The 14,308-nt window shown below is 35.9% G+C and overlaps 1 protein-coding gene across 6 annotated transcripts in view; it reads left to right on the top strand.

The window, feature by feature from the left end:
* LOC139978229 (spatacsin-like) overlaps window positions 1-14,308 on the top strand; it is a 73,955-nt gene that overhangs the window by 14,987 nt on the left and 44,660 nt on the right. For all 6 annotated transcript variants that reach the window (XR_011796928.1, XM_071988207.1, XM_071988204.1 and 3 more), the window contains exons 9-17: window positions 952-1,160; window positions 2,210-2,433; window positions 2,812-3,055; window positions 4,821-5,030; window positions 6,868-6,974; window positions 10,487-10,632; window positions 12,389-12,550; window positions 13,649-13,709; window positions 14,099-14,279. Coding sequence is in view for 5 of the 6 variants with exons in the window: in XM_071988207.1 (XP_071844308.1) it covers window positions 952-1,160; window positions 2,210-2,433; window positions 2,812-3,055; window positions 4,821-5,030; window positions 6,868-6,974; window positions 10,487-10,632; window positions 12,389-12,550; window positions 13,649-13,709; window positions 14,099-14,279 (1,544 nt within the window). In the remaining variant the exon portion in view is untranslated. The remainder of the gene's footprint in view (window positions 1-951; window positions 1,161-2,209; window positions 2,434-2,811; window positions 3,056-4,820; window positions 5,031-6,867; window positions 6,975-10,486; window positions 10,633-12,388; window positions 12,551-13,648; window positions 13,710-14,098; window positions 14,280-14,308) is intronic.

Here is a 14,308-nt window from a genome sequence, read left to right as displayed (position 1 = left end):
TTGGTGGAGGTCAAAGGTCATTTGAAGTCAAAGCCAGAAACTTTGTAAACAAGATCACTCATGTAACACTTTTTTGAAGTTCATACAAAGTATGTGGATCCCCATTGATTAATACAAGATCTGTTTGAAATTTGTGGAGGTCATTTGAGGTCAGTAGATGTTAAAGACCAAAAACTTTGAAAACATGATTGCTCACAAAGTGAAGTCTGGATGACGTTCTTAATTGCAATGTAGATCCTAGTTGGTGAGTATATGATCCATATCAAAATTGGTAAAGGTCAAACATCATTTGGTGTCAAAAGTTTAATACCATGTGAAAAAAATAATTGCTAAAAAGATTGGTTGACATCTTTATGTAGAGTATTAAACATGATTGCAACCCAGTGTGTTATAACGGAATGACAGGTATATTTATAATGACATGTGTGGCAAAAGTGTAATTATACCATATTCTATGTGTGTTTGCAATTTTCCTTGGATATTTGTTCAATTGTACACAGTGGTTTACTATATAGATAACATCCATTAGTATGACAGACCATTGTAACATGTTTCTTGATTTCAGTCTGAAATGCCCATTATTAATGAGGAAATGTGCATTGAGATTAGCAGAGGTTTACATCTATGCTATTTATGAGGGATATTGCAAGAAAGGAAAAATTGGCAGACACATGAATGTTGAATTTGTATTTGGTCATTATGTCATTTCAGTGTGTGTTCATCAAGCATGAAAATGAAGATGGAATAATAATTTAAAGCTTGAATGCTCTCTAAAGGTTTTCAGTTGAACAGAAAATGCAAGTATTTGAAGTATCCGTTGTGAACTTAGTTAGGGACAGCTGACTTTTATATATATATTTTTTTCTTCTATTTTTTGGTAATCATAAAGCTGATGTAGCTAGTGCATCACCAGAGTGTTATAAACAAAGATCAATTTCTGTGTCTTTCCAGGGTTTTGATGTTCCTAGTGAGCTGAAGAAGATATGCTTCTTCTCAGCTAATAGTAGTCTTAGAGACTTCCTTGTACAGGAACTGAGGGGAAAAGGTCATATTTCAACCCAAGAGAGCAATGTCTGTCTATTCATCAGTAGCTTGGAAAGACTCTACACCTGCCAGTCATTTGAGAAAGCCAAGAACCTAGCTGAGGAAGGTTTAATGAGGTATTTTATGTCATTTTACATCTTATGATAGTGAGAAGTAGTCCAATTGTTTTTTTTCACCTTCATCCAGAATGAACAAAGCATGATTATATTTCCTGGACCGTCTTACCATAAATTATCTCAATATTCCCATTTTATGTCATTTAACATCTTGAGAGAGTGAGAAGTAGTCCAATTGTTTTTTTTTCATCCAGAATGAACAAAGCATGGTTATATTTCCTGGACCCATAAATTATCTCAATATTCCCATTTTATGTCATTTTACATCTTGAGATAGTGAGAAGTAGTCCAATAGTTTTTTTTAACCTTCATCCAGAATGAACAAAGTATGGTTATATTTCCTGGACTGTCTTACCATAAATTATCTCAATATTCCCATTTTATGTCATTTTACATCTTGAGATAGTGAGAAGTAGTCCAATACTTTGTTTTCACCTTCATCCAGAATGAACAAAGCATGGTTATATTTCCTGGACTGTCTAACCATAAATTATCTCAATATTCCCATTGGATCTGTAATTATATAAAGTGTTTGCTGGTTTGGTGTTAGTCATCAGGAAAAAAATGTCATCCTAATTCATTATGTAAAATAATTGTTGGTGTTATTTGTGCGCATAAGATGTCTCTATAGTTCTTATGTTATAAGTATTTTTGGTGAATTATCTGGTTATGTTGAATATTAGATACTCTCTGACACCTCTCAGTCATTTGATATTTGAAACTTGAGGTTTTGGACCTTGTTAAAGCTGGTGAGTTGTTTATCTCTGAGTCAAAGCATCATGTGGAAAATATTCATTGTGGTCCCAAAAAGAGGGAATTGCTACTTGACTCTCATGAAGGTTTTGTAGTTTTCAAATAGTGTGTACTCACTCTTAATTGGGTCATCTATGATACTCCGTAAAGGCAAAACTCATTTTTTTCAATTCTTTACCTTTGTTATATCAGTTCAAATTCAAATTGAATTAATTTCAAATAGTTTCAGAGATGCCATTAAAACTTAACAAAGATACTGGTATTTATGCATAATACAATATTTGGTTTTATTTTAGTCTGTGGAAAGATGATGCCCTCAAATTGCCTTCCCTACAAAATACAAAATGTGAGAGATTTCTTGCTGATAATTTGAGGACTGGTGAAATTGTGCTGTCATCAGAGACACCAAACTGTGAAAACTTCAACTATGCACATGTCTTGTTTGATTGGATCAAGTATTGGAACAAAACTACAAAGGATCGTATACTTCTGGAAAGGTCAATTCACTCAAAGGGCAGGGGTTAGTATGGTATTTTGATTTAAAATTATCACTGCACTATGATCTGTTATGATTAATGTCAAACTTGATGTTGTATGATATTGATCCACAGCTTTTTATGTGGGCAGTCTTGTTGCTAATGAGCATTTAAAGTCAAGAGACAGTTGCTGTATTCCATCAGTGGAGTGGTGTGTGTAGATCAACTAAACTAAGTTGTATTTAAAAGTTGTTCAAATATCAAGGGACCTATAAATGATTCATATGTAACTTGCGATAATATTTGTTTTGTGCCAGGAACTAACCTTGCAAATATACATTGCATTTCATAACCTGGTACACAAATAAAAATGGCCATGTTGTGATGATTTGACACAAATGTAATATCTTGTTTTTGTCTAGATTTATCCACGATGTGGTCAATAGCATCTGAGTCAGCTTGGCAGTTTCTATTAGCACATGAGGACTGGATTACTCTGAAAAGCTGGATAGAATACACTTTCTCATCATCAACTGTAACAATTTCTGGGAGTCTACCTCAGATTGCCCCCATTCTCCAGAACCTTATTCTTGAGAGAGATTTTGTTAACAGAATGGATTATTGCACTACATACTTTAAGGAGAGGGTTCTTGGTGAAATGGCCAGGTACAGTAACTGGACTACTGAGAACCATAAAAGTATTATATTAATTATTTGACTGATGCAGTTTTAAGTTTTGAGGTCAAACCCTGAATACCTTATAAACACTTGATATGTAAATGCCACTGGTGAGTACCTGAAAGTATTGAAGGTATTTGTGGTCAAACCCTGAATACCTTATAAACACGATAACTAAGTGAAACTTGCACGAGGTTCACACTTTGTATGTAGATACTCCTTGGTGAATACAAGTACCCTGTTGAAATTTGGTGGAGGTAAAGGCTTATTTGGGGTAGACAGAGGTTATTGTCTGAAACATTTAAACACATTTACTCAAATTGGAAGCATGGATGCACTTCATTCTTGATGTGTTAATCACCCTTGTTGAGTACAAGAACCTTGTTGAAATTGATGGGGGTAAAAGTCATTTGGAGTCAATGAAAACTTTGTAAGGTTGTATGGTAAAATACATTGCTGCAAGAACAATGCTGATCACTAGAAGTCAGTAATAGCCAACCCTAATATTCTTGTGTGCAGTGTGATAGTTGAATGTGCTCATGTGAAATGTGGCAAGAATCCCGAAGCCAACTGGTGTTCTGGTTGCATTTTTGGTTTATTTCATAATGCACAACTCCCCACATTGACCCTTGAATTCCACATTTGTAAAGGCCTCATCTTTATTGTTGCTGCGTTTGTATTCATGATATGAATAAATGACAATGATAAATCAGAAGATGTATTTAGTGCAGAGCTGAATACAAGAATTGATAGACACATTAATTGAGATGTATGTTATGCATATAGCAGGTGTACAGATGTTGTAAACGCAACCACTGAACACAAAGACAAAGTGAAACCAACATGTAACAAATATTGTGACTTACATTTTCCTGGCTACTTGCAATGACCCTGCCAGCATCAGTATACATTTAAAATTCATAGGAAGGCAGTCTTAAATGGAAGGATCTCATTTAGCTTGGCCACCTGGAGGTGCTCTTCTACGATGTGTGTCTAAGTTTGTGGCCTCCTCCTGGCTACTTGCAATGACCCTGCCTGCATAAATATACATTTAAAATTCATAGGAAGGCAGTCTTAAATGAAAGGATCTCATTTAGCTTGGCCACCTGGAGGTGCTCTTCTACGATGTGTGTCTAAGTTTGTGGCCTCCTCCTGGCTACTTGCAATGACCCTGCCAGCATAAATATACATTTAAAATTCATAGGAAGGCAGTCTTAAATGGAAGGATCTCATTTAGCTGGGCCACCTGGAGGTGCTCTTCTATGATGTGTGTCTAAGTTTGTGGCCTCCTCCTGGCTACTTGCAATGACTCTGCCAGCATAAATATATATTTAAAATTCATAGGAAGGCAGTCTTAAATGAAAGGATCTCATTTAGCTTGGCCACCTGGAGGTGCTCTTCTACGATGTGTGTCTAAGTTTGTGGCCTCCTCCTGGCTACTTGCAATGACCCTGCCAGCATAAATATACATTTAAAATTCATAGGAAGGCAGTCTTGAATGAAAGGATCTCATTTAGCTTGGCCACCTGGAGGTGCTCTTCTACGATGTGTGTCTAAGTTTGTGGCCTCCATTAAAATAATAGTATTTGCCAACATCAATATCTCTGGGACAGTTGAGTCGTTCCATAATTACCATTCTTGCTAATTGCATCTGCATTTCTAACCTCTTAAATTTTACAGGTTGTTTTTACTTCAAACATTGTGTATGATAGAATCACTCAACATCTTCCCTTTACATTGATCTCATTCACAGACTTGGCATATTTCTTAGTGAAGAGATTTCATCATTTAATCAACTGTTATGTCGTCTGGTGAGGAGTGGACAACTGTTAGTATCACCACACATACTGACCAGGGTTCCAGAGGGTCAGATGTTTGTAAACAGCTTTAACCAGTGGTTTATTAACTATTGTATCCACCAACACTTACCATCAGTTTTGTATATCTTCATTGAATTCTATAGGTAAGATTGAAAGGGACTTAAAGTTGATAGAGTTCTTATTTTTATCAATCATGAAAGAAATTCAATTTGCTGTAAGTGATAATTATTCTCAGCCAGAGAGGTTGTTAGAAAGACATTACCATCCTCTTCAATATTTGTGGTTCCAGGTAAATGGATGACATTTAGAAGTTAATCTTGGATTTAATACAAAGTGAATACCTCATTTGTTTCTTTAGCTATCTATCCAGAGTTAATGCAGTAGGAATCACAGGGGTTAATGCATGCAAAGCTTAGGAGATGGCACCAATAGTTCCTTAGCATGGTGTTATGTGTTACTGAATGCCTTGCCCAGCTTGTTCTGATCTAGTTAGGTGAAGCTGTAAATATGCTATTTATTAGAACTAAGAGATGCTGAAAGAAAGTTATTTATTCAGCACTTTCAACTTCACATCTAATACAGTACAAGGTAGAATGTGAAACAGTTTCTTTCGGTATAGCTATACAGCATAGTGACATTCACATACTGTCAGTTATGCAAAAGTAACATGTATATTATAATCTCTGTGATGGCATTTAATTGTATCATACACAACCATGCATCATAATTAACTGTCATACTGCCAGCTATGCAAAGGTACAATTTGTATCATAACATCTGTGATAGCATTAGCCATATTGTACACAGCTAAACATCATAGTAATAGTAACACCATCAGCTATAGAAATGTATACCTTACATCATCAGATCTGTCTTGTAAGGAATTCATCATAACTATACTACAATGCAGTCATCAGCTGTACACATGTACAGATCTGTCTTGTAAGGAATTCATCATAACTATACTACAATGCAGTCATCAGCTGTACACATGTACAGATCTGTCTTGTAAGGAATTCATCATAACTATACTACAATGCAGTCATCAGCTGTACACATGTACAGATCTGTCTTGTAAGGAATTCATCATAACTATACTACAATGCAGTCATCAGCTGTACACATGTACAGATCTGTCTTGTAAGGAATTCATCATAACTATACTACAATGCAGTCATCAGCTGTACACATGTACAGATCTGTCTTGTAAGGAATTCATCATAACTATACTACAATGCAGTCATCAGCTGTACACATGTACAGATCTGTCTTGTAAGGAATTCATCATAACTATACTACAATGCAGTCATCAGCTGTACACATGTACAGATCTGTCTTGTAAGGAATTCATCATAACTATACTACAATGCAGTCATCAGCTGTACACATGTACAGATCTGTCTTGTAAGGAATTCATCATAACTATACTACAATGCAGTCATCAGCTGTACACATGTACAGATCTGTCTTGTAAGGAATTCATCATAACTATACTACAATGCAGTCATCAGCTGTACACATGTACAGATCTGTCTTGTAAGGAATTCATCATAACTATACTACAATGCAGTCATCAGCTGTACACATGTACAGATCTGTCTTGTAAGGAATTCATCATAACTATACTACAATGCAGTCATCAGCTGTACACATGTACAGATCTGTCTTGTAAGGAATTCATCATAACTATACTACAATGCAGTCATCAGCTGTACACATGTACAGATCTGTCTTGTAAGGAATTCATCATAACTATACTACAATGCAGTCATCAGCTGTACACATGTACAGATCTGTCTTGTAAGGAATTCATCATAACTATACTACAATGCAGTCATCAGCTGTACACATCATGTACAGTTAACTTTACATCTGTGAAATCTTCAGTTACGGAACATTATAGTGTAATAGTGTCAACTGCTTATACACATGTATCATTGCAGTTGTATCAGCAGCTATATGTTGTCTAATTTGTTACAGTTTATGCCTCTCTGAAAATGAAGTCCTCAATATGCAACTGCCAATGTCTGATGTACCTTGGTTGGAAATTTTGTTAAACTTCAGATGGATTGGAAAGCAGGCTACAGGTGAGAAATTTCTGAATCTTTACCTTATGAAATCTTTGATGGAGCAAGTTTTTTTTTTAAGTATGAGTATGCAAAGAGAAGTGTATATGAAGGGACAAAGAAGTTGAAAATTACATATGGAAAAATTCCGGTTTTTTCTGATAATGTGCGACATCATCTAATATTCAAGGTTAGACATGTGTGTTTGTGGATTCTGTTAGCTTGAAAAAAAGTAAGAAACTGTTTTCATGGTTGACACCTCACTTTCTCTTTTAAAGCCAACTCCTGATGAATTTACAAAATGTAACCACACAAGTCAGTGTTTGGATGATCATTCTACAGCTATCCATCCAGACTTGCTGTGGTTGTGCCTTTACCTTTATAGAGTTACTAGCCATAATGTAACAATACAAGTCAGTGTTTGGATGATAATTCTAAAGCTATCCATCCAGTTGCTGTGGTTGTGCCTTAACCTTTATAGAGTTACTAGCCATAATGTAACAATACAAGTCAGTGTTTGGATGATAATTCTACAGCTATCCATCCAGACTTGCTGTGGTTGTGCCTTTACCTTTATAGAGTTACTAGCCATAATGTAACAATACAAGTCAGTGTTTGGATGATAATTCCACAGCTATCCATCCAGACTTGCTGTGGTTGTGCCTTAACCTTTATAGAGTTACTAGCCATAATGTAACAATACAAGTCAGTGTTTGGATGATAATTCTAAAGCTATCCATCCAGACTTGCTGTGGTTGTGCCTTAACCTTTATAGAGTTACTAGCCATAATGTAACCATACAAGTCAGTGTTTGGATAATTCTACAGCTATCCATCCAGACTTGCTGTGATTGTGCCTTTACCTTTATAGAGTTACTAGCCATAATGTAACAATACAAGTCAGTGTTTGGATGATAATTCTAAAGCTATCCATCCAGACTTGCTGTGGTTGTGCCTTTACCTTTATAGAGTTACTAGCCATAATGTAACAATACAAGTCAGTGTTTGGATGATAATTCCACAGCTATCCATCCAGACTTGCTGTGGTTGTGCCTTTACCTTTATAGAGTTACTAGCCATAATGTAACCATACAAGTCAGTGTTTGGATAATTCTACAGCTATTCATCCAGACTTGCTGTGGTTGTGCCTTTACCTTTATAGAGTTACTAGCCATAATGTAACAATACAAGTCAGTGTTTGGATGATAATTCTAAAGCTATCCATCCAGACTTGCTGTGGTTGTGCCTTAACCTTTATAGAGTTACTAGCCATAATGTAACCATACAAGTCAGTGTTTGGATAATTCCACAGCTATCCATCCAGACTTGCTGTGGTTGTGCCTTTACCTTTATAGAGTTACTAGCCATAATGTAACCATACAAGTCAGTGTTTGGATAATTCTACAGCTATCCATCCAGACTTGCTGTGGTTGTGCCTTTACCTTTATAGAGTTACTAGCCATAATGTAACCATACAAGTCAGTGTTTGGATGATCATTCTACAGCTATCCATCCAGACTTGCTGTGGTTGTGCCTTTACCTTTATAGAGTTACTAGCCATAATGTAACAATACAAGTCAGTGTTTGGATGATAATTCTACAGCTATCCATCCAGACTTGCTGTGGTTGTGCCTTTACCTTTATAGAGTTACTAGCCATAATGTAACCATACAAGTCAGTGTTTGGATAATTCCACAGCTATCCATCCAGACTTGCTGTGGTTGTGCCTTTACCTTTATAGAGTTACTAGCCATAATGTAACAATACAAGTCAGTGTTTGGATGATAATTCTAAAGCTATCCATCCAGACTTGCTGTGGTTGTGCCTTAACCTTTATAGAGTTACTAGCCATAATGTAACCATACAAGTCAGTGTTTGGATAATTCCACAGCTATCCATCCAGACTTGCTGTGGTTGTGCCTTTACCTTTATAGAGTTACTAGCCATAATGTAACCATACAAGTCAGTGTTTGGATAATTCCACAGCTATCCACCCAGACTTGCTGTGGTTGTGCCTTTACCTTTATAGAGTTACTAGCCATAATGTAACCATACAAGTCAGTGTTTGGATAATTCTACAGCTATCCATCCAGACTTGCTGTGGTTGTGCCTTTACCTTTATAGAGTTACTAGCCATAATGTAACCATACAAGTCAGTGTTTGGATGATCATTCTAAAGCTATCCATCCAGACTTGCTGTGGTTGTGCCTTTACCTTTATAGAGTTACTAGCCATAATGTAACAATACAAGTCAGTGTTTGGATGATAATTCTACAGCTATCCATCCAGACTTGCTGTGGTTGTGCCTTTACCTTTATAGAGTTACTAGCCATAATGTAACAATACAAGTCAGTGTTTGGATGATAATTCTACAGCTATCCATCCAGACTTGCTGTGGTTGTGCCTTTACCTTTATAGAGTTACTAGCCATAATGTAACAATACAAGTCAGTGTTTGGATGATAATTCTACAGCTATCCATCCAGACTTGCTGTGGTTGTGCCTTTACCTTTATAGAGTTACTAGCCATAATGTAACAATACAAGTCAGTGTTTGGATGATAATTCTGCAGCTATCCATCCAGACTTGCTGTGGTTGTGCCTTTACCTTTATAGAGTTCCTAGCCATAATGTAACAATACAAGTCAGTGTTTGGATGATAATTCTACAGCTATTCATCCAGACTTGCTGTGGTTGTGCCTTTACCTTTATAGAGTTACTAGCCATAATGTAACCATACAAGTCAGTGTTTGGATGATAATTCTACAGCTATCCATCCAGACTTGCTGTGGTTGTGCCTTTACCTTTATAGAGTTACTAGCCTGATGCTTTTATCTTATTATTGGTCCTGTTATCTACATATATTGTTTGATGTACACAACAGTATGCATTGTAGACAGTAAATAATAATAACACTGGAAGCTTTTATTGCTACCTAGAAGATCCAAACTAGTAAATGACTTTTTGTGTCATTGGAAATTGTTCTAGTACCAACGTACAGACAAGAAATAAGTATTTTAGTTCACCACATTGCAAAATTTTCAGTTATCGTAGGAAATGTTCATGATTGGAATCCATCACTGTTGTGTATACTAAATAATAATTCTGAAGTTGTGGTTTCAATCATAATTTGATATGCTTTACCCATCAGTCATTATTCCCATGTATCTGATTAGACAGTACTCTTTTGATTGCTATGCTTTGCTCCCATGTGAAGGAGTAAAAGTGACATCTGAAAAGCATCCTGGGGCAATTCTTATTCAGTTCATACATACCATTAATTACATTACTATATGTGGTCAGGGAGTTTTTGTACCTGGGTCATGCTTAGAATGTTGACTGTATCATATCTTGTATATTATACTTCATATATTTGGTCAACCAAATTGGTTTCATGATCACTTAAACTTTCAAATGTCAAATGTTAATGGAAATATTTTTTAATAATGGTACTGTGAGCTTAACGTCAGAATGTAAAGTTAAACAGCTGTTTGCCTTTTGTATTTCATGTTATCAAAGTGTTGTTTCTGTTTTAGACCCAGCCCTTGTCTTTCAAGCTAGTCTAGCAAATTCCAGGCTCCTTCAAGCAGTAGCCCAGCCTTCTGTTACAAGTCTCTTACAAGATGGTAATGTTGTTGTTGCTTTGGCAACATTACTTTATGCTCCTGGCAACATCACTGAGGTAGGTTGCAAGTAAAATAATACAATGAACTGTTCTAGAACACTTCATCTGAGACATAATCAGTATTAGTATATATTGGTAGTGGTACTAATGTTGTAAAAACATTATTCCTCAGAAGAGTCCACATTATATGAGTAGTGTTCCAATACTTGAATTCAGCCAGATTTTTCTTTAAATCTGGCCAAATTTTCAAGTATTTTTCAATGCATCACAAATAGAAAAACAAGCTTTAGAGTTTGGTTTCTTTTAAATTAGTATTCCAAAACATTTTAGGGGAGCCTCACTTCTGCATTTTAACCCCCACAATATCAAAGCAAACCACTCTCACCCTCCTTATCCCCATATAGTATTTGTTCCCCTCCTGAACTTTCATACATAGTGTCTGGGCAAGCCTAACCTGTATTACAGTAGGAGAATAGGAGTAGGCTATGTTGCATCCTACACTCTAATCCTACTGAACTGCTTTTCAAACTTATAGCTTTATTTGCATAATTTCATAGGCCCACATGAATAAGATTTGAAAGATATTTGCTTACCTTTTTAATATTTCCACAGTCAAATGTTATGGTAAAATACAAAAATTATCCAAAGTAATGCAAACTTCAACAAATAAACTCCAAGTTTACAAACTTAAACATTTTTGTAAAATTAATTTCACCTGACTTCCCTAACGAAATAAATAATTTGAATGGAACTTGATAACACATGTCCTACCAAATGAGCAAGTAACAAAATTGTGAGGCACTACCTCAAGATTTTTTTTCTCATGAAACGCTGGAATGAAACCCATCAAACTGTCACTGTGAGCCTTCTAGGCCTGGGGGTGTCCTCATATGCTTGTATTTTATATCTGATCCTGCTGTGGTTTCATATGTAATACCCTGTGCAGCATCTACCTGTGTATTTTCATGATGAAGCCCATAAACAGTAGGGTCCATTTGGTAGACATTCCTTGTGCAAAGTCTACTCATTCAATGGAAGATATTGTCATTAAGCATCACCCACGGAATGACATCACCCTCTCCCCCAATCTCACTCCTCTTTATCCTAAGGAAACTGTTGGATTATGCTAATTTCCAATCTCACTCCTCTTTATCCTAAGGAAACTGTTGGATTATGCTAATTTCCAATCTCACTCCTCTTTATCCTAAGGAAACTGTTGGATTATGCTAATTTCCAATCTCACTCCTCTTTATCCTAAGGAAACTGTTGGATTATGCTAATTTCCAATCTCACTCCTCTTTATCCTAAGGAAACTGTTGGATTATGCTAATTTCCAATCTCACTCCTCTTTATCCTAAGGAAACTGTTGGATTATGCTAATTTCCAATCTCACTCCTCTTTATCCTAAGGAAACTGTTGGATTATGCTAATTTCCAATCTCACTCCTCTTTATCCTAAGGAAACTGTTGGATTATGCTAATTTCCAATCTCACTCCTCTTTATCCTAAGGAAACTGTTGGATTATGCTAATTTCCAATCTCACTCCTCTTTATCCTAAGGAAACTGTTGGATTATGCTAATTTCCAAACTCTGATAGATCCCGCCAAGCAAAATGTGGCAAGTTCAGTATCAGGCTGAATTTGAAATGTCAAATTTGATTGAAGTCTAGTGTAAGTGTGGTCAAAGACATGTAAGGTTATGGAATGTGAAGGCACTTGGACTTTATTGAAGCTGTAACTGCTAACATTAAATGTTTAATGTTGTTATCTTGCATGGACAGACTACATCTGAGTAAATTCTTGCTTTCCCATAGGCATTAAATCCCTCAACAAGTGCAGAAAAGCTTTGGAAAGTTGACCATATTATGTTGGAACAATGTTTGAAGCCATATCCTAAACTGCAGAGGGCAATATTTCCACAAGGAGAGGAAGATGGTATCCCTCCTCAAGATATCACAGTTTATCAGCTGCTAAAGGTAGGAGACAAGTCTATGATGATTGAAGCAAATTATTATATATATCAAAGTATAAATATTTAGAAATATGATAGTAGACTATTTCATGAGAGTAGACTTTACATGAGAGTAGACTTTACATGAGAGTAGACTCACATGAATAGGTCCCTGACATTTGTACATAAAATCATGAGAGTATGCTGTTATGTGAGTAGACTGTCCCATTAAAAGGTCACAGAAAATTGTACATAAATCATGAGAGTAGACTGTCATGTGAGAGTAGACTGTCACATGTAAAGTTCCTTGACAGTTGTATATGATATTATGAGGGTTGACTGTCACGTGAGAGTAGACTCAAATTAAAGGTCCCTGACATTTTTATGTGATATTATGAGAGTAGACTGTCACGTGAGAGTAAACTGTCACATTGAAAGGTCACAGACATTTTACATAGATCATACATGAGAGTCAACTGTCACATTGAGAGGTCCCTGGAATTTGCACATAAATCATTAGAGTAGACTGTCACATGAACGGGTCCCTGATATTTGTATATGAGTAGACACCCACATAAGAGTAGACTCACATGAATTAGTCCCTTACAATTGTAGATGGTATCATGAGAATACACGGTCACATGAGAGTAGACTGTTACATTAAAAGTTCTATGATATTTGTATATAATATTATGAGAATAGACTGTCACATTAAAGGTCCCTGATATTTGTACATAAATCATGAGAGTAGACTGCTACATGAGAGTTGACTGCCACATGAGAGTAGACTGTCACATGATAGTAGACTAACACGATAGTAGACCATCACATGCAAAGGTCCCTGTCAATTGCAGAAGCATGAATTGACTTTCACATGTGCTATGTCTACTATGATTGTAGAACAGTAGGACTGTATCATGAGAGTTGATGGCTTGCATCTGCTGAGCTGTATATTGTTCCTTTAGTAAAACACAACAAGAGTCACCAGAGATTCTAACACCAAGAGATTAAATATTTTTCTCTGTTTCTGGTTAAATCTTGTTATGAAAGGTTCTTAGATATGAGCACTAAAACTATAATAAACTCATTCCCTTCTTTCATCACATTTGTTCACTTTTTATAGGGAAACATTCCAGTGCATTGTGCCAAAACTTTTGCATGGCAAACATCTAACAATGTGGCAGGTAAGAGTATTTGAACTTAAAGTTAAAGTATAACTTAGTTGTTAATGAATATTTCAATTTTCATCAAAAATTTCATCTAAAAGATGGTTATGAATGAAAAAACAACTTTCTATAGGATATGCTTGATCTGTTGATGCAAATGGTTGCACTCAACATCTTTCAATTCCTTCCAGTGATGTATGACTTAATACAGAAAATAGAGATACTATTATATATGAGAGTTCCCTTTTCGGATTAATGCAGTACTGTATTAGATGCATGGAAGAGAGGGATTTTGTTAATGTTGATTTACTCAACAGTTGTTCTACATGAGTGAGTGCCAATTTAATATGCTTTAATACTAAGTGATATAACTAATGCTTGAATTTTGTTTCTTCCACCTTGACCAGAAAGCACAGACATTATGCACGGAGAGATGCCTCACTTTTCTCATGCTGACTTAGTTAAAATGTTTGCATACATTGAGAGCTTCAGCTTCACTCATTACCTCAGACAAGGCAGGCCATCATTTGCATTCTCGGCTTTCATCATAAATTTAATGCAAGAAAATGGAAGTGCTTACAAATACAAGTAAGACTTTATAAGAAGGGGAGGGAGAG

This window comes from Apostichopus japonicus, chromosome 13 (assembly GCF_037975245.1).
Source record: "Apostichopus japonicus isolate 1M-3 chromosome 13, ASM3797524v1, whole genome shotgun sequence".
In the NCBI taxonomy this organism is placed as follows: Eukaryota; Metazoa; Echinodermata; class Holothuroidea; order Aspidochirotida; family Stichopodidae; genus Apostichopus; species Apostichopus japonicus.
Note: the sequence above shows the minus strand (reverse complement) of the source record. Positions and strands in the feature narration are given on the sequence as shown.